At 48.5% G+C, this 20,188-nt stretch overlaps 1 protein-coding gene across 1 annotated transcript in view; it reads left to right on the forward strand.

Annotated features, from left to right (window-relative positions):
• EPS8L2 (EPS8 signaling adaptor L2) overlaps positions 1–20,188 on the forward strand; it is a 68,179-nt gene that overhangs the window by 32,258 nt on the left and 15,733 nt on the right. The window contains exons 4-11 of the mRNA XM_082485105.1: positions 7,593–7,657; positions 13,358–13,519; positions 14,419–14,568; positions 14,701–14,780; positions 14,911–15,050; positions 17,201–17,280; positions 17,782–17,908; positions 18,268–18,356. Coding sequence (XP_082341231.1) covers positions 7,593–7,657; positions 13,358–13,519; positions 14,419–14,568; positions 14,701–14,780; positions 14,911–15,050; positions 17,201–17,280; positions 17,782–17,908; positions 18,268–18,356 — 893 coding nt within the window. The remainder of the gene's footprint in view (positions 1–7,592; positions 7,658–13,357; positions 13,520–14,418; positions 14,569–14,700; positions 14,781–14,910; positions 15,051–17,200; positions 17,281–17,781; positions 17,909–18,267; positions 18,357–20,188) is intronic.

Consider the following 20,188-nt stretch of genomic DNA (forward strand, 5'->3'; position numbering starts at 1 on the left):
GAATATTCACGGCCCATTTTGGGAGCTGGCAGCAGAGCTACGATCACCCTTTCTCCCAACTGGTACATTGTACTGGGGATGCTCTGCCCCACTGGCTTGGCAGAGGCCATGCACAAGGACAGACAAGCCCCCTTCTGCCCTCCTTTGCACTACTCTACATCCCTAGAGACTTTAACCAAGTTCTTTCAACTCTAAGCTGGTCCCAGTGGGCAGACTTATCCCGCTAGCTGACCTCTTGTCCACACAATTGGTCGGGCTGAAGGGAATGTTCACAGCCATCCCAGCTCCCTGCAATATCCACCTTGCTGCCTCTGCAGTGGTCTGAGCTTTTTCCACTTCCTCATGTGGCCACTGGTACCAGTGGGAAACATCATTCCCATGGCACCGTTTATCCATAAGATATCGGCAATAGATAACATTCTTCAGAGAACGGCTGGGTACAAGGCAAGATTAAAGCTACCTGGTTAAGAAAGGACTGAATAACTGAACTGAATTCAGTTAAAGAGCTATTTATAGGGTGGGGTTTTTTTTTTTCCCTGAAAGGAATGTCTTAGGGCTTGCTGAGCCAAATCCTTAGAGGCAAGAAATGAGGCAATTTACCAGAGGGTGTGCATGTCCCACAGGGCATCCACGCCCAAGTCATTCAAAACTTTCTGGATCACCCATGCCATTTGTACAACAAGTGTTCGGGCTCAGCAACAGCGTGACTGTGAATTACCCATCATTGCTCTTTAGGCCATAGCAGCGGATCGTACCAACCACCTTCCCCCAGACGAGACAGGATCCCCGTGCTACGAGGGTTTCTTTTGCTGCCAGACACCAAAAGCAAGGGACAAAGCTGTATTGTTTTCCCACCTCTTTAGCTCTCTTGGCAGACAGAAGGGAAAGAATACAGTGGTGGTCACTGTGGGCTCCTGCCAGCTTTTGTCACCTTCAGATGTTTGCTGTACTCGTGCCACAGCCCCGCAGCTCTCCTCGCCCTTTGCAGCCCAGCCCGGGCTATATCCAAAGATCCATCCACTGCTACAGCCACTAAAGGTCACAGCAGAAGATCATTCATTTAAGCAGAGGGTCAGATTGGTGTCTAAACTTTGACAGCAGCTGCCATCCAATTTTGGGAAAATCATCACTATATACCTGTAATGCTTATTTATCGCATGGGGATTATGCAAATTCTCCACCTCCTGTTGGATAACACCTTGCGGTGCTCAGGTCTTCTCCATTGCAAGACACTGTAGAAATGCAAAGTGTCCTAGTATGAGAGGTGTCAGATAAACCGGGAGGAAATTACCTACTGCTGCTAATGTGCCAGCGTTCATTCATACAAAATTAAGCAGATAGAGGACAGGGCTGTGCAAAAGGACGGTGTAGGAGCCACCCCAGACAAGCGACCTGTCTTCTGAAGTCTTTTCGGCCAAGGGAGTTCACCTGTCCAATGTAAAGGATCTGCAGAGTCAACCAGCCACAGATCTCCCTGCAGGCACTGTTCTGTGCGTGGCCTATTCAGATCAGCCCCACACAACCAGAGCCAGACTTAAGCTAAGGCAAATAATGATGCAGCCACGGAAAGGTCTGCAATGTTTCACCACAGTAAACAAACCAAAAAAACCCTCTTTGTTTTAAAACACCCATGCTTTTCGGATAGATATGGCCTAAGACTGACTATTTTGTGATCTGCAGTCTGGATATTTAATTTTTCCTGTGTTTAAATCAAATCTAAGTGCTAGGAAAGGAGATTTCAGTGTTCTGGCACCCTGCTGTCCCCGGAAAGCCTGGCTGTTTTCAGGCTTCATGGTTATATTTGCGGATGCCAGGAGGAAACACAAAAATAAAAGTTTCCATGGGTGTGGGGGCCAGGTAGAAGCTAAGGAGACAGAAGGGATTTCAGAAGGAACAAGCAGACATCTTAAAGAAAGTGACAGGAAAGAGAATATCCAGAAACACCCCCTTCCTCACTCCGTGACGTCACTTAAATGGCATCCTGAGACAAAATAGAGGCACTTTGTTCTAGTTCTGTGACTTTTAAAGGTAATGCAGAAATGCCACCAGGGAGAATCAACAAAGGGAAGGGGAACATCTGCATTTTCTCCCTGCCCTGTTTGCTGGAAAAGGCTGCAAATGGCTGAAGGGATCTTTGGCCCTCCGAGTGAGCTTAACTCCGAGCGCAGATGGTGGGAAACAGGGGCTGTGCAGAGCTCTGAGGTTTCAACAGGTCCTCAAGACTTCCAAGGGCTTCTCCAAACATTTTTTCAGAGGTGCATGCTGAGATCTCCCCTGATCGTGACAACATGTGGCTTCTCTGAGCTTGGAGGACGGGGCAAAGGCATCAGAGGGGACCCCAGAAGGCCCACAGGCAACCACCCACAGCCCTGACCATTGCTACAGCTCTGTGGGCTGTTCTACTAGAAAGCCAGTCTGCTTCTCCTACCAGAAAGCCAACCTACAGTCTGGTAGGCTGTTCTCCTACCAGAAAACACAGACCTACACTACCCTTCCTCTAGAAATCACGTCCCAGTATACTTCCCTTCCTCAGGGACCACCAGCTCCTGATGCAGCTCTGCACCCTTCCTTTCAGGGCTGGAGACATTTGCCTGTCCTAATGTAAAAACTTTTTATTTCCAGACCAACCACTTCAGCCTTTTCCACTCCCTTTTTAAAAGGAGGGGACGGGATGTCTTAAAATCCAAACTTGTCTCCATCCCACACAGACGCGGTGTTCTCATTTCCATTAGTGTCATCTATTTACATGAGAAATGCTTGGTGAGGAAATCGAGGTTACCAAGAGAAAAAAAGAAGTTGCTCACCTCAGACACGAATCCCTGCGGCGTGTGTTGCCGCGTGCCCTATTCCAGACCTTGCCCCACATTTGAAGTAGGGCAGACTGCAATTAAAACACACAGCAAACAGAAGTCGCCATTGACCCTTCAATGCGAGCCTAAGGTGGGAAGTGGCCATGCTGAAATATTAATTAATTTACTCAAGGTCACTCTGGAAGTTAATGGCCAAGTGGGGTGCTGTGCTGGGTGTCTGAGGTCTTTCCCTCCCCCAAACTGTCCTCGTTCCACCTCTGACTCGGTGGCGGTGGTGTAAAAGGCACCAGCTTGGAGACCTGCATTCTCCGTTAAAGCCTTTGCCAGTGTGCCCGCCAATAAATCATTTCCACTTGCCAACAGTAGCCACTTCAGGGCTACCAGGAATCAGCCACAGAGGCAAAGCACACTGCTGTGTGTTTTCAGTCAGAGGCACAGAGCTTCAAGGCGCAAAGTACTCAGGTGCCAAGCTGATGGCACACCTCAGGCTTAGAGAGTGTTAGAAAAGTGTTTAAATGCATTAGAAATCAGCTTCTATCAACCCTTGCTAGGCTCCGAATGAAAGCAGCAGCATCTCTTGTCGCGTTCCTTGTCTCTGGGCTATCTTTGTATGCTCAGCGTGCTCCTGCAGCCACAGGCAGGTTTGCTACCACTGCTCAGCCCTGCGTCTTCAGAGAGGTACCAAAATGAGCTCAATTTAAAAGCTCGTCTCTGCTGGCCAAGGAGAAAGGTGAAAAACCCAAGCTAAATCCCAAGGAAAGCAGCTCTTCGGGCCAGTGCTTGTTCTGGAGAGACACCTGCTGGCAATGCCACTGAGCCCGAGCTGAGCTCAGGGACATGCTCATCCCCCTCCCGCGGAAACCAAGTAGAAATAAAAGCATAACAGAGATGCAAGGGTGATCTATGGGAAAAGGGTTCACGCTAACGAGGTAGAACCCAAAGCAAAAGCATGCTGCAAACCTGCACGTGTCCCAGGCCCTGATCCCAACCCCACCGCCCCATGTGCCTGACCAGCATTTCGCAGCCCAAACCAGGGCAGCTCACAGGAGTGAGAGCACCTGACAGACACTGAGCAAGAAAACACTGCGAGACCCGCAATACAATATACCCGAGAGGTTTGAGCTTGTTCAGCCATAACCAGTTTTTAACCACCCTCCCTGACAGCGGTCTGATTTTAGGACAGGCAAAGAAATCCCAAATTCCCGCTAGGTGTGAGCTAAATCAAGGTAACCTGAAACAGGAACACTGTCAGAGGCCGGATGGGTTGGTTCAAAATCCTGTCCCATTCTAAGCAGGAAAAAAATCTAGGCATGAAGCTGCATGTTACATGCAGGAACACACACGGTCATGAGGAAGGACGTTTGCAGAAATCCTGGCAATCAGTGCCAAGGAGGCACGTGCCTCTAAGATACTTTAACTTCTGTCAAGTCTCTGGGAAAGCAGCAGATTCAGGCCAGTCTCTCCTTCCTTTGCTCAGGATCTACTGGCAGAGGGTTTAAATAACAGCTATTCAGGTGAGAAGTGAATACAAGGACATCCCCGGGACTAAGTTAAAGCTCCAAACCAGTGCTTTGGGATTTGTTTTCTGCTCTTGTCACAGCAGGATGCTCTGTTTGCTGCATTTAATCCTTGCTAGCACGCTTCTCATGCAAGGCTTAAAGGGGAACACATATCAGAGTCGGCAAATCACCCCCCCAACCGCACTCAGGCTGTCATTCAGTGTCACGCCTTCTCCGTCGCTGTCACCAGCTTCAGGAACTGCTATCCTTTCCAATCCTGACCCTCACTTCTCCATCCCATTGCTGCAGCCCACTGACCTCTCCGCTGTTCCCATGCAACTGTTGTCAGACAAGTTTACTCAAGCGAGCTCAGGGACAGGGAGGTTGAGACGCATGGTCTGAACTAGTATGGAGCAGCAACAGGAGCAACGGCAGCAGGCAGCTGCTAGAGAAGTTGTCCCTTTGCAGGAGTCTCTGTGATTACTGGTAGCTTTGGAGAAGACTTAAAGGACAGGCTTAGTAGATCTTGTGGAAGACAACTCCATGGTTTGTAGGCAACCAAGACACTGTGCTTTCTTGGGGTGAAGTGGTCAGAGACTGTTTTTGCAGGGATATAGCCAGAAGAGAAGGAAAAGGCTGTCAGAGCAGCACTGTTTCAGTCAGTGCTTGTGCTGACCGTGCCAGCTTTCCCTTCTGCGGGTGCCCTGTACCCCTCTGTTCCACTTGCTGCACCTCTTCCCATACACAGACCCAAGGCAGGAGACCCACGGGGTGGGCAGACGTGTGCACCACATGCCCTGCCGTCTTCCCCTGCACACACCCCAGCTCCTCTCCCCGACCAGCAGCTTGGGAGTCCCCTCACTGTCACTCCCACAGCAATCGCAATAAGACATGCTTGTAAAGAGTATGTTAACAAAATGTGCAAACACCACAAAAGCAGAGCAGGTGCTGTTCCCATCACTCACCCTCGTCACTCTTCCTTTTTTCGTGGCAACGCACAGCCGTCAGGCAACAGCCTGCTCCTGTCCCTGCTGAGGGTGGCCGGTTGAAGGGAGAACCTGGCTGACTTCTCCAGGTGAGCCCAGGTTGCTCACTGCTCGGGGCCAGGGCTCGGCAGCTTCTCTGTCTGCAAAGCAGGTTCTGCCCCACAACCAACAGCAGGAAGGCAAAGCTGAAGGAGACCACGTCTGGCCACGTTGGGCACCGAGAGGCCACTTCACAGGGGGAAACAAACGGGATAGTGACTTCAATGGTACAACAGTAGCAGCAGCAGATAGGAAATAGTCACTTCTCTTTTACACAAGGGACAAAAGGGGGAAAAAAAAAAAGGCAGGACACTAGCAGTGGTAAAGCCAGAATTACCGCTCGAGGTCCTTCAGCCCCTTGAGCTGTGCGCATTTTACCCACAAGGGAAAGGATTTGCACAGAGGCAAACCAGGGAAGAACTCAGTGCACAGACCGGTATTTGTCCTGCTGAACAAACTAAAAGGATGCAAAACACTTGCCGTTTCAGAGAACGGCAAAAGAAAAAGTCAAACAAACCATGTTGTTCCTAGGGAGGAGCTACATCACCAGCACCTTCGTTAGGCTGCTGTCCCCTTTCTCAAATTATCACCTGAAGGAGTGAGCAGACAGAGCCCTGGTTGCCCATAGCCCATCCGTGTGGGCAGAGACCTCCCAGGGGCACCACAGGATGGTCAGTACTCCAGCAGACCCTGCTCTTTCCCAAAGCTCCATACCACCTCCAGCCCCTTCCAGTTACCACCCTGCCCTTGCTCTGCTTTATAGTCACTTCATTTCACTCTACGTACTTTGAAAGAGACTTATCTTCAGTTTTCCATCTTTTTTACTAAAAAAAAAGTCACCTTGTTTTGATTAGACAGAAAGCTTCCAACTTTCAGCAATCAAAAATATTACCAGTATTTCTTCTAAGTCTAATTGAATAACACTCCCCCAAAAGCGTGACGTGCCACTAAAAATATAAATTAAAGAAACATTTGGGAGAGTTTTACCTGGGTCTTGTACCACTTCACCAAAAAAAATTTGGAAACCGACCAAATGACTTCCTACGAGGCTATTCTTTTTCTAGGTGCCAGCCTTTTTAATGTGAAATTTGTTAAATGAGACCACATGTTCTGTGTTCAAAGAAAAGGGGGAAACAAGAGAGAAGCCAACATCCCAGGGAGGGCATTAAAGAGAGCTTTGAAGTAAACCACAAATAAACCAAGATTAATATCTACTTCTTTAAAACATGAGAAGCCTCAACATTTGCTGCGTTATGAAATCCCCTTGGCTGTGACCGTTGCTAGAGAGGACAGGATACTCGAACACAGGCTTTAAGAAGGATGAAAATATATAAAACTGTCATTGCATTTTCTAAGCAAACCAGAGATCAGAGGATGTCCTCTGCTGGTGAGGAAGATGTTTTCAGTTTGGTCGTTCCCAGATCACTCTAGGCCTGGATAGTTACTCCTTTACTATTCAAGCAAAGTATTTATAAGGAATCCGTGGACAGGTACCAATTAAACAGCGAGTAAGAGCTGGCAGGGTAAATTCTTACAGGATTATATTCATTAGCCTCACAAAATTTCAAGCAATTTTTTCCCAATTACTCTTTACCGCTGCTTTCCAGTAAGAAATGCGGGAAGTAATGAAGGTTTTGTTGCCTCATAAAATAATCATACAAGAAACGCAGGTTCCGACTGGCTGGCCTTGGTCCCTGCAGCCCTTCCTCTCTGCAACTACTGCGCTTTACTGCAGCTGGCCAGGAAATGTGAGAAAGCAAACTAAAAGCGTCACGGTAGCACAGAGGTTTTTTTCTGGAGGATGATTCAGAGGGCTGTTATGTCCAAATTGGTGGGTTGCGGTTGGATTTTTTTCCCTTCTTGCCACGTGCATGTCATAGCCTTCTGCCAGCCTTCCCAAGCCACTCCTCACCTCCCCAGCCCTCTTCCGAGAGCCTCCCTAATCATTTGTCATCTGGGGCTTTCCTGTACACTAGGCTTCATTCCTCCACAAATGGTGCTGGCCTCCAGGAATCACATTATCATCAGCATTAAGGGATACAACTAGAATATGTACCCTACACGCCCCGTTTGTCAATCCTTGTTACAAAAGTTAATGTCATTAATATGTCTTATTTTTCCCAATGCTCCGATTGAAGCTGGAAGCTCAGAGACTATGACAAAGACTGTAGCACCCCATCACGAGTGCTGTAATTCTCAGACCCTGATGTACCAATAAACAGCCACTACAATGAAGGCTTTTTTTTTTTTTTTTTCAGAACAAAGGAAAAAATATTCCAACTCTAATGTCATTATGCACGAGACTTCGCAGTACCACGTACAGGTGAGTATGCAATGAAACGTTACGGGGCTGAAAGGCCAACATCAGTGATAGATACTGGTAATGCAACGCGTTTCCTTCATTAGGCCAAAGAGGAGTTGGGAACCTTCCTACAATAAGCAAGCGTCACTCTTCATACCTGGGGAGAGGCAAACAGCAAAGCTGCTCGAAACCTCATATTTCTTTACTGCAGTTCCTGGCTCCCCAGCGCCCGTAGATAAACTTGCCTCCTGAGCTTCCCACCCAGCTGGATGCCCTCACTATCTGTAGCTCCTGTAGGACTGTAGGACACACTTTCAGACTTAGCCATCCACTGTGACTGAGCTGTGGGTCACCATGGTCCTGCCAGCCCTGACCCAGGGGCTGAGACCACCCAGGTCCTCTCAATCACACGTAACACGCTACTGAAGCGTGGGGTCATCTGGGCTTCTCCTCCGATTCCTTTGAGCACAAAAGCGCAGCAAAGTAAAGAGCACACGTAGGTGGAGCACAGGAATTTCTTCACCACAGACACTTTGAGGAGATAAACTAAAGGACAATGAGAACAGCACAAGTCTGGAGACAATTCCTCTCTCAAGACTGACCCCACTCCTTCCTACGAGTTGGAGGTTTCCAGCTGGACTAGACCCTTCTCCTTTCTCTCCTCTTACACATTGCCTGCTCTGCCTAAAGTCAACACCAGCTCTCCTGCCATCTTTTATTTGGCTGCTGCTCCTCTCCAACTCCTTGCTTTGGAGAGCAGCAGTTGTTCTGTTATAGTACGACATTATTTGAAAGTCCAAGTGAATAGACACTGGTATAGCTCACAGATCCTCCCACAAGGCTACAAACAGCTTTCCATGGCACAACTCTGAATCACGCTCAAATCCCATAACTAAGCCGGGTCCAGACTTCCATGGCTTCTCCCACACCATGTGACAAAGGGCATCCCTGACCATTTACCTGTCCCTCCCTTGGATCCCGTGTGTTTCTTTGAACTGAAGAGTGGGAGAGACACCCACATAGACAGACCTGTCCACCAGGACAGGGAGTGAAACAAGAGACTGGTCACTGCTTCTGCATGTCCAGTGTGCTGACCTGTACCAAAGGCTTGGAAGTTCCTGGCTTGTCCCCTTTTCCTTGCTGGGCTACCTCTGGGACCAGTGTCTGGGGACATTTTGAGGGCAGCAACTCTGCCCTCTTAAACGATCATTAAAGACTACGGAGTTGGTTTAATTACACGTGAACCTCCTTTCCACTTCAAATTTAAATTGAAAATGGCATACAAACCCATAATTTATCAAAAATGTATTTCCTTTCTGAATAATCAGGATTCATCAAATTAAAGTGTTGAGTAAGGGCGGGGAGAAATGTTAAAAAGGCAAAGGAAATGCTGTATAAGGAGATAGAAAACAGAGAAGCTGCTGTCCTCGGTTCCTCTGCTGCATTTGAAGGAGAGTGGTGGGAGCTGTTGTCCCTCTCATCACCCCATGCTTCAAACCCTTCTTGATCAGCACAGACAGACAGGTTAAAACTGGGGTTCCCGCGGTGGCTACAGGAACTCATCTGCCCAAACAACAGAGACCACACAGACTATCATCTTTCAGCTCTCCCTCAGCTACTGTGTCCTCTCAAGTAATTCAAAACCCTTCAACCATGCAACCATGACAGGCATTAAGCTAAATTCATCTCCCATTGTCACAGACATCCACTTTAAAAAAAAAAAAAAAAAAAAAAAAAAAAAAAAGAGGAGCCAGCCTGGCTGTCCTGAGCCCGGTGATTCCTGGAATACCACATGCCAGTGCAGGCCAGTGGCCTCCATACCACAGGATCAGAGGTGCCCGTCTGAAGCCAGCTGGACCATTCATCACTGAAAACTGGGCAAGACAAGAAAGGAAAACACTTTACGAGGTTCATATTTAGTAGACAGGGCCCTCTCTTCTCTGGTTTAAGACCCCAGTCCAGCAAAGAGCTTAAGTACACAGTTAGAAATAAAGGAGCCTCTTCACTTGTTTACAGAAGAAATTTAGACTTTTAAAAATGCTTATTTGGAAAGAGGCCCTGGTTTCCATCAGAGAAAGTAACTTGATGGCCAGCTGCCCCATCGGTGGCCCTGCCAACCATCCCCATCAGTGACTCTTACCAAATAAAGTCACTCACGGAAGCAGAGAAGGGACTTTAAACAGTGACACGTACGTGAATTCTTCATTAATTATGCCATATGCCACCCATTTGCGAGTCTCTACCTTGAACTTTGGCCACGGCAAACAGGATTTCAGTGGCAGGCAGTGAGGGAGGAAGAGGTTTCCTTACAAGAGACATTTTACACTCTTTGAAGTAATCCATAAGCTGATCAAAGTTTAATAGTGGACGGACTCATTGCCCATTCTTACAAAAGCTACTGTATTTGAACATCCATCTGGATGAACAGAGGTTTTCACAAGATAAATCAAAGACAGTAGCAAGCTTCTCTTCCTCTCGCTCCACCAGTATCCAAAGTAAACGGAAAAGAAAAAATATCCTAATGAGTCTGAGTTAGACAAGTGGCTTTCCCCTCCGTGAAAATTAACTTACTTAATAGTAAGCAACAAAGGAATTTATGAAGATTGTAAACCTGGCAGTTAAAATAACAGAACAGATAAGAATGCCCGTCATCAGGTATAAACCAGTTCTCTTCACTGCTCAGAAAGCAGAGGAGAGGGTTTGTCACATCTGCACAGATAATATTGACTTTGCAAATACCTTTTCGTGCACTATTTTACAGTTACAGTAATATATACGTGAGCATGCTTTTCATATCTGATTGCATGGCTAATCTCAGCTTTCAGCTCAAATACTTGCCAGGAGCTTTATTTAGACAGTGCCTCACCCAATACCTTTGCTTTATGAACACTCGTGCACTTTGCAGTGTTTATCCTCTTCTCTGCTCTTTCCAGTCTTTGTGAATTATCCAACAGCCACCTTAACAACAAATTGCTCACTACAAATCCTCTCCACCCTCAATTCCCACTGTCGACCGTCATGTTTAAAGACTCAGCCCTTTCAGTGCTTTAAATCTGAGCTTTTCCCCCCGTGCCCACCTTGTCTGGAACCGATTACAATGACGGTTTTCGCCTGTGCTTCAACACGACCATCCAAGGCTCCGTGCTCCAAGTACACGGATCCTCCTCAGGTCCGCCTGCTCCGTATCAAACCCCAATGTTCACAGCCTCTCCGAGGCCCCTTTGTAACCTATTTCCATCGCAGTACAGTGCCAGTTCCCTCCCTGGTGCTGGAGCAGGGTCAGCTTTTGCTGCCTCTTAGTCTACGTCCTGCTTTGTGTCTCCCTGGGCTTTTACAGGTGAAAAAGGACTGCCTTCCCGAGCAACTCTCTCATCCTCCTCCTTGCCCTCTGAGGCACACGCTGATTGTGGACACTACCCATTGGGTTCTTTAATCGGTTAATGAGCTGAGACTGCTACTGGGAACAGTCACATTTTCCCCCAGCCTTTTCTCCTTCTGTTCTTGTGTTTTGTGGCTCTTGCTTGCTAGTCCTCTGAGGCAAAGACTGTCTTTTTGTGCCATGCCAGACCCTGACCCCTGAGATAAGGCACCACCGTAGCAAAGAGTCAGCACTAAAAGAAACTGCTTGAACCCTAAAAAGGTTATGTCTGATCATTGGGAGAAGGCACAAAGACAGGATCAGAGGGAGAAAAACTAGGCAAAACTCATCCCTGAGCTAGAGACAACAAAGAGCCTCTCCTCATTTCACATCCCAATTTGTGGGTTGCTTTGAATGTGCCCCATTTTTCCAGCCCTTGCTTTGAAACCAGGCTGCAGGATTTGTGCATCAAAGACAAGTAGGAGTTTCCACTGCTGCCATCCACACAAACACTACATGCCCGGCAGGACTGTTTCTGGGGTTGCCACACCGGTGCCCCCAGACCCACAGCAAACACATGTACTGGATCTGCTGTGCCTGCAGTACCTGGGTCTCCCTGCCAAGGAGGTTTATCTGCTCCACAGCTCTTCAGCTGACCCACAGCCGATTCAGCAGCAACGTGTTATTTACCCTAATGCTCTTGAGTAGGGGAAGCGGGGCGAGAGGGTCATGCTGATGGATGGGCCATCAATATCCCAAGGAAGAGAGGAGTTGAAAGCTGGTGTCATCAGCCTCCTGGCAGCAGGCCTGTGGACTAGCTGCAGCACAGAGGCGTTGGTCAGGCCTATAACTTGCCCATCCGAAAACCTCCTGCCTTTCTCTCCTGGAGAAAGTTGGTTATGACATGGAAAACCTTCGGCCCCTTTTCCCAGTCGGGCATGTTCTCCTTCCCTTCTCCTCACCAGGAACACAGCAGGGCACAAGAGGGAACGAGGTGAAACGGGACCATTTCCTTTTCCTTCCTGGATTCTTTCCCCTTCCCCTGTTGTCACCTGAACACGTGGCCTGGCTGTGCTGTCACTCGCACAGGGACAACTGCACAGAAAACAGCCTGGCTGCTCCGAGCCAGTAAAGCTCACAGCTTCTCCTGCCTCACAGTCCCCTCTGCTGGCAGACTCATGTTCTCCCCATGCACAGAGAGCAGTGGCTGCTGATCAGAGTGGAGATAAAGAAATTACCTGCATTTCTGGAGGGGCCTTCACCCGCTGCTCTGGGGGGATACATGTGTTCCCCTCGCATGGAGCCCCAGGAGCAGCCCAAAGCCTGCGGGTGCACCTCAATTGCACAAACTCTCTGTAAATACGAGTGCCAAGTGCAAAGCTGGGATGGCCACAAGCTTCAGGACACAGTTAGAGCAGGGATGGGAGAGCACGCGAGTGCAGTCATGTTTGGGCCATTACCACCTTACCCGAGCTGCTCCCGGCGCCACTGCACAAGAGGGGAGCACAGCATGGAAGCCAGGCTGGTGGTGGGAAGAGTCCTGGGCTGGGTTTATAGGAGGGAGGAAGGAAAACCAGGGTAAAGCCCCAGTGTGGGACAGAGGGAAGTAGCAAAAAAGTCCTTTCTTACAGTCAGTGACACCAACTTTCACTACCCTGAGGGGTGATTTGGGTATTTTTGAGGGGAAGGCAACCTGAGGGGATTGAAGGGCTGGAGCAGTCAGCTGCCAGGTTCGGAGCTGCCTTGCAGAGCAGGTAGCTTTGCAGCGCAGAAGCTCTCTCTGCTGCAATGGTGCTGCCTGTTGAATTATCCGGGGCAGGAGACCTGCCCAAAGCCCGTACATCGCGTGGATCCCACCTCGGCACAGAGGACTAACTGCCCATGGCTTGTGCGAGCTCTTTGCCTGGGACAAATTCCACACAGGGAGATCTGCAACGTGAGCCAAGCAAAATGCAAGCACTTTTAGCTTGGCAAGTGGGGCTTAACTACCGTATTTGAACTACCAAGCCAGTTTCAGAAAAGCCAGGGGACTAATTTCGTGTGTACAAAGCATTTGCAAACACATGTTGCTGGCCGGGGGCCAGAGCTGCTAGAATTGACATACGATGAGATAAATATGCAAGTGGCGAAACTCGTTATGAAAACTCTTGCTGCATTACGAAACCCTAATCTCTCACCACTACAGATAGGCTGGTATTAACAACCAGAACGTACATGTTCTGAAGTAACTCTTTCATGCCTGTGCTCTAAAGAGCAGACAAACGGTAGTTCAAGTCTTTAGAGATGGTTTCTCCACTCATTTACAGTACGCACACCATCAAAGCTTTTTCACCCGTTTTCTCCTCCTTTCCTCCCAACTTCAGCACTTGGCCACGTTCATCATGGACAAGAGCGAGTCCATTGTGACGGTGGACGATGCTATTCGAAAACTCATCTTGCTCAACTCAAAAGAGAAGATCTGGACACAGGAGATGCTGCTGCAAGTGAACGACAAGTCCATCCGCTTGCTGGACTGCGAGTCACAGGTACCCAGAGCTCTGCGAGAGCTACTCGCCTGGAGTGCAGTGTGTGCCCTTCCCATTCTGCCTGGAATACCCTTTTCTAAGGAACCCAAACAAGGGTGAATCACTACCAAAATCCACTCCTGGGTGTGCAGGGGCTGGCTGACTCTAATTCAAAGGGCAGGTAGGTGTGGGATGATTTATCCACAGCTCCAGATACAGATACTCCAGGTGAAAGATACCTCGAGCTGTGCTCCAGGCCAACAGTAAAACTGCTTTCTGTGGGAGTGAAGCAGACTTACAGGTCCACAGACATCCGCATAAAGCATAAACAGAGAGGGAAGGACATATTACTCGCATTACAATAACACGCAGGATCACCTGCCTGAACACAGTGCCGCACTTTGTCAGGTGATACACGTACACGCACACAGGGCACCTAATCTGAGGGGAAAGACCACCCAGACAGGGGGAAAGGGATGGTGCCGCCCTGATTTTAGCGATAAGAAATTAAGGAATATGAGCCCAAGGTCATCCAAGGAGACAGTGGGATGGTAAACCCCTCACAGAAAGCATCTTTCTTCCCAGTGTTCTGCTGGGTTGCACAACAAGTATACTGGTGCAGGTAGAGCACAGCAATAACATGATGGAGAGAAACAAAGCGCAAATTGCTGAAGTCTCACACTTGGTCCCATATTGAGGACTCAAAGGAGAAAAAGAGCTCACCTCTGTTTGCCATCCACCCCTCTCCTAAACCACAGCTCCTCTGCAAACCTTGACGTACACCTTTGAAGAGCCCAGCAAACCACAAGCTGTGCCAGGTCTCTCTCCTCAAACAGGGATCCCAACAGTTCATACACAGGACCATTCCCCGTCAGTTCAACAGTTCCCCATTGCCTCACCCCTTCTTCTTTCTCTTCCAGGAGGAGCTGGAGGACTTCCCTCTGCCGACAGTCCAGCACTGCCAGACAGTGCTGAATCAGATGCGCTATTCCTCCATCCTCCTCCTGGTGTGTCAGGATTCGGAACAGCACAAACCTGACATCCACTTCTTCAACTGCGACGAGGTAGAGGTGAGCAGAGCCCTCCTTGCTGGTGTGAAACAGCTCCTAGCTGTCTGCCAGCCCCTTCCCCCTTCGCCCGCTCACAGCCCTTAATCCTTTCCAAAGCAAAGCCCTTAAAAACATCCCTGTTTTATATTTGAGGCGGAGATGGTTCACGAGGACATAGAAAGTGCCCTGGCAGACCACAAGCATGGGAAGAAGATACGGCCACAGACACTCAAGTAAGTACTGCAGGGTACAGCTGGGAGTAAAAAAAAAAAGTAAGCTTACAATGGTACACTCGCACACCAGTCTCTCAGAAACAGGTCTGGCAGCCACTGATGGGGTTCTTCTGCATCATTTCTCTTGCAGAGCAAACCAAGAAAAGATCAGGCAGAGACAATCCATCCTCCCACCACCACAAGGGCCAGCTCCCATCCCCATCCAGCACGACACACGAGGCTCGGGGATGAACAGGAACCGGGTGGCACCCCCTTCCCAGCACGATCCAGGTACTGGGAGCACTCAGCAAGTCTGTCCTGGGGACAAGGGATGCATCAGCCCAGACAGCCAACCCTCCTGAAATGGCCTGTGGTCATTTCCAGGCCCTGTATCGCTGGAGCATGGGGAAGCCCAGTGTTTTTCTTCCCCACAGTGTTATAATAAAACACAGATACATACCAAATGCACAGCTATTTGTTGCATCGCTGGCTGTGCTTTGTAAATGCTTAAAAATTGGGCCACAGTGAACATTTCTACCCACCAGGCTAGCTTGCAGGCATCTTCTCAATTGCAGCTCAATAAATCAAAGCTCCTAGAAACTGCTTGTAACATCACCTGTATTTTGGGGATACTGAAATTCCCAAAAGAGTTGAAAGCCCCTCATAAAACTGAGTAATCACATGAATCTTGAATCAGGCACCTGTGATCTTAAAACGTACAGACAAGACAGACCTGGTCAGAAAGGCAAACTCCTGGCTCTGCTGACTTCACAGGAGCTAAAATTTCACCCTCAGAAGTCATTGGCATGAATTCTCCTAGAGTTGAGCGTGGAAATGCAGATCCGAGCTCATCTCTCTCATGTGCTAATCTAAAATCTTGTTCCAAAACCATCCTGACTTCAGCCTGCTTGAAAAAACTTGTATTTCTCTTTGGAGAAAGTAACAGAAGTAAACTCTTCCTATGACAAAAGCTCGAATTGTCTAAAATGACAAACAAACTGTAAGCCTTTCATGTCATTGTCTACTCTACCACCTTCTCTTAGGATGAGTTTCTAGGTTCAAAGACGACACATAATCAGGATATTATAAGAAATTCCAAACACCAGCTGAGGAGAGAAAACACTGATTTCCCAGGGATGGGATCTGAAGCCAAACAGCTGCTCTGGCCTCCTGAATGGAGAGCCTATGTCAAGGTCCAGTTTTGCATAACGAAAATAAGATCCATATTTCAGAGTTGGGCCATGTATAAACATCTATATTCTGATGCACAGCAGTTTTTAATGAAACGGCCACCCTTAACTCTGCCCTTCCCAGGCTGCTTAGCATAAAGCTCTAAGTGTGTTGCTTACATCAGCAGAGCTGGGCATTTACCCAGGCAGGATTTCTGGACCTGAGAACACAGCGCCTGGCACGAAAGCAGGTGACAGGAGAAAGCCTCCAGTGATGCTTGTTTGCTGAGATTGCTTCTCCTTTGAAACACGCTTTACTGCTTTTTCTACAAAACCTGTCAAAACTAATCGCCTCATCTGAACGCTTAAAGATGATGTACATTTTTCACAGTTCTTTGCCAAAACTGCCCCCCGCCCAGTTCTCTCACTTAATAAATCCTGCTGTGCTGGCCCTTCCAAACCCGGTTTCACCGAACTGACATGCCACTCTTTTCACAAGAGGCCACACAGCAATTGCTCATGCTGAAACATCACACCCCCCTCACTGAGCGCCCATCTTCAGGAAGCTGGGAGGTGCCTGTGCTTTTCTTTATTCCAGGATTTTTTTTAATACCCATTAAAAATACTTGAGAGACTGCACACGAGTTTACATAAAAATGCTGATTTGTGCACGGGCCTGTCTAAACATCAGTCACGCAGAATTCCCGGCATGCTGCTTTCTAGAGACAGTTGCATTCACTTCCCGCTCTTATTTCTTCTTTCTCAACTACTGTTTAGTTAAACTGATACCTCTGGGACAAGAAAGGCTCCTGCCGAGAGCTGAGGGTTAGAAGGGAAGGTGGGAGTTACCCTGATGGCACTTTACATACGTGTGGAGCGCTCTGCAATATGTGTGGTGGCTCTTCACCTCCTCTAAGTCAGTCAGACGGATCAAAGGCAGAGGAGTTAGTGACTCACAGCATCTGCAGACCAGGACTTGCAGGGCTCTGCCCGCAGCTGACGGCTGGCTGCCCTTCAGGATTCATTCACTGCTTATATCTGAAAACAGGCAGCGTATCGACACAGAGGGTTGGTGGGCAGGTGATGCGACCTTGGAAGATTTAATCGGCAACTTTGATCACCTCCTGTTCTTTGTGATCTCCTGAGGTGCTCTCATAACCCAGAAGAAACAACCAAGCCAGGAGTTACCATCCCATAGCTCCCTGCATTTAATGGAGCCTATTTTCAACCTCTGATAGTAAAGATATTTTTCTCTCCCTCCCTTGCTTGCAGACTACGAACGACGAGGGTCCGGCTCTCATGACCACGAAGAGTCCCGAGCCATCTTAGCACAGAAGATTGAAAAAGAAACGGTTGGTAACAAGAGCAGTGCACAGTCAATAGGCAGAAGGAGAGGGAGAAGAGAGGAAGGAAGCAAGGCTCCTCCAGGAGCAGACGATTTACGCACAGTCTAGTCATTGTTAAACTGATCTCTACCTTTCATAAAGACAAGGCGAACAAAAGCAAAGCTCCATCGCTGGGTCAGTTACCATCTCCTTTGACCTGTGACAGCTCTGCTGATTTCAGAAGGTCTGCTCCTCCCTAGCCCACAGTCCAGTTTCGGGGCTGTTTTCCATACATCCATTAGTAGAGGTCACTTGTCACATTGATAATTACAGCAGAAAACCAGGCACAGCTTTGTGTTCACAAAGTGATGAATTCAGCTTAATTTCATGCCTGGATTCCCCGTTCCTGTGCATTCTTGCAGGAAATGAAGCGGGCGCAGAGTGGCACGCTCTGGGGTTCGGGGCTTCCCAGCTGCTTGCAGGTCGGGCTCTCTTTCATCGTGGTTTTTTGCATTTCTGCCCTCACAGCAAATCCTGAACAGCACTCTGGATGACATCGAAGTGTTTGTTGCCAGGCTTCAGAAGGCTGCAGAGGCATTCAAACAGCTCAACCAAAGGAAGAAAGGGAAGAAGAACAAGAAGAAAGGGCCAGCAGGTACATTGCAATGGCGAGAACAAACAGGGAACATGGGGGCACAGATGAAGGTTGGGAGGAGACCTCAGCTTAGACCCCAGCAAGGCCAGGTTGCTGCAGCAGCACGGCTGTGGACCCAACAGCAGCTACACCAGTTTGGAAGGTGCTGATGCTCTGTGGGGCCCTCTTGTAGAGCACACAGAGCCTAGTGAAGCCTCCAAAACAGAGAAAGACTTTTGGCTTCTTTTGAACCCTTGGTTTTTAGTACTTCTAGTCTCAACACCCGTTTTTGCTGTGTTTTCTGCATGCTAGCAAGATGAAACTTTCCTGAAAAGGGATGCTCTAATTAAAGTGTCTTTCTCTCCATCTTCTCATAACAGAGGGCATGCTGACTCTTCGAGCAAGACCCCCAAGTGAGGCCGAGTTCATCGACTGCTTCCAGAAAACCAAACTGGCTTTTAACCTCTTGGTAAGACACAGAGGGTATTTTCATCCCATGCAGTGCCAGGGCTTTTTCCCCATATATCACCGTAGGAAGCACTTAAAGTGGAATTTGAACTGAAAACACTATCAAGGGACAAAGGTGTGAATTCCGGATTCTGAAGAATCCGGAACATTGTGTCAAGCTTGTGCAGGTTTTTTGGGCCAAGTTGTTAAACTGAAACTAGAAGTGAAAGTCCAGGATGGGACTGAGCAGCCAGGGGCCGCGCAACGCCTGCATCTCCTTTCAGACACAGTCTGAAAGTCCTGACTTAAAGCATTTGTGAAGCTGTGAGCTTAGAGAGCCAAGAACTGCCATGCCCACCTTGCCGAGAGCTGTGCAAAGGCTTATTTAGACATCCCCACTCTAGGTATTCGCTTCTGCTTGTGGCCTTTAGAAGTCTGGGTAGTTCTGCGAGAGCTCTAGTCTTTGTTATCCTTCCAAAGCATAAAATGCAAATATTAAAAAAAAAAAAAAAAAAAAAGGTAGTCTTATCTACTTTAAGTGGCTCTCATCCAATTCTGTCTGCAAAGCAGCTGTAAAGCTGCTTCAACAAGGGCCTGGAAAGTCTCTGGTCAACAATAACTGATGTCCCCCGGTACCCTGACGTTCCTGGCTCCTGTCTTTCTCCCCTGGAGGAGCCGTCGTCTTAAGAAGGGGATGAAAGGGAGAAGCATAAAAATATTCCCAGTGCTGCCAGGCCTGCTTAGTGAAATCTGTGAGGCCAGGAGGGTAACGAGCCAGAAGGAAATTCTGTCAGTTCTGACCAAACATGCCTAGCGAACTCAGCCTGACAAGATCCTTCCGGAGAAGTTATTAGTAAGGAAACCACAGAGATTGTAAACAACCTTAATGCAGGACACCAGACTCCAGCCTTTTCTTTTAGAAGCACATATGCATGCATTTTCGCCTGCTCAGGACTGAGTCTTGGAGGCATCAGCTCTGGTTGGCAATCACTGCTCTCGCACAAATTGATCAAGCACCGTGCTGAGGCTATGCCACACATCCCCAGCGGGATGTTAGCTTCCCTGAAGATGCAGCTGAGGATTCTCCAAGTATAAAGAAATCCCAGCCTGGCTGTTGCATCCCAGCCCTTTCTGACCACTGACACAGTAGGTAGTGTTCTACCCTGGCCACTGCTGATTGTGCAGCCCCAAGTGTGGATCTGTGCAAATGCTCTGGCACGCAGCCCCCAAGCTCGGCACCGCTGAGTCCCATCAGCAGCATGGGAGCTAACGCATAGGAAATTCATTCACGTGCCCGAGCTCTCCCTGCACTCAGGGCCTAGACTTTGCTGCCCATGTATCCACAAATCCAGCAAGACCAGCTGATCTCCCGGCAAGAGGCTGGGGGCAAGTAAGAAAGAGAGCGGGCAATGCGTGGTAGAGCGCTGCCACGTCTGCCCCACCACTACTGTCATGGGCCACGTGGCTACAAAGTCCTTGTGAAGTACCATTTCATTTAGTCACCTTGCTGCCATCAGTTATTTCACACTTTCCACTCCACATGAAGGTTTAATCATCAGCATTTAAAATGCTTTGCATTTTGGTGGGGAGCAGGGAGCCTGTTTTCCATCGCGATGCCAGCAACACGAGCCACATGAAAGAACTGAAAGGAAGCACAAACTGAAGTGGTTTCTCACCACAGCTTAGCTGATTGCTGTTAATGAAATGCACTTCTTACACTAAAGTAATCCTAACCATCCCACCACAGTCTGCTCTGAATACCAAGCATTTCAGCAGCCAGGGCAGCTCTAGGTGCTGCAGGCGAGACCTTGATGGAGATTTTGCCTTGTCAGCGATTCACTGAGGGACCCTGCA

This window comes from Vanellus vanellus (genome assembly GCF_965231255.1).
Source record: "Vanellus vanellus genome assembly, chromosome: 6".
NCBI lineage: Eukaryota > Metazoa > Chordata > Aves > Charadriiformes > Charadriidae > Vanellus > Vanellus vanellus.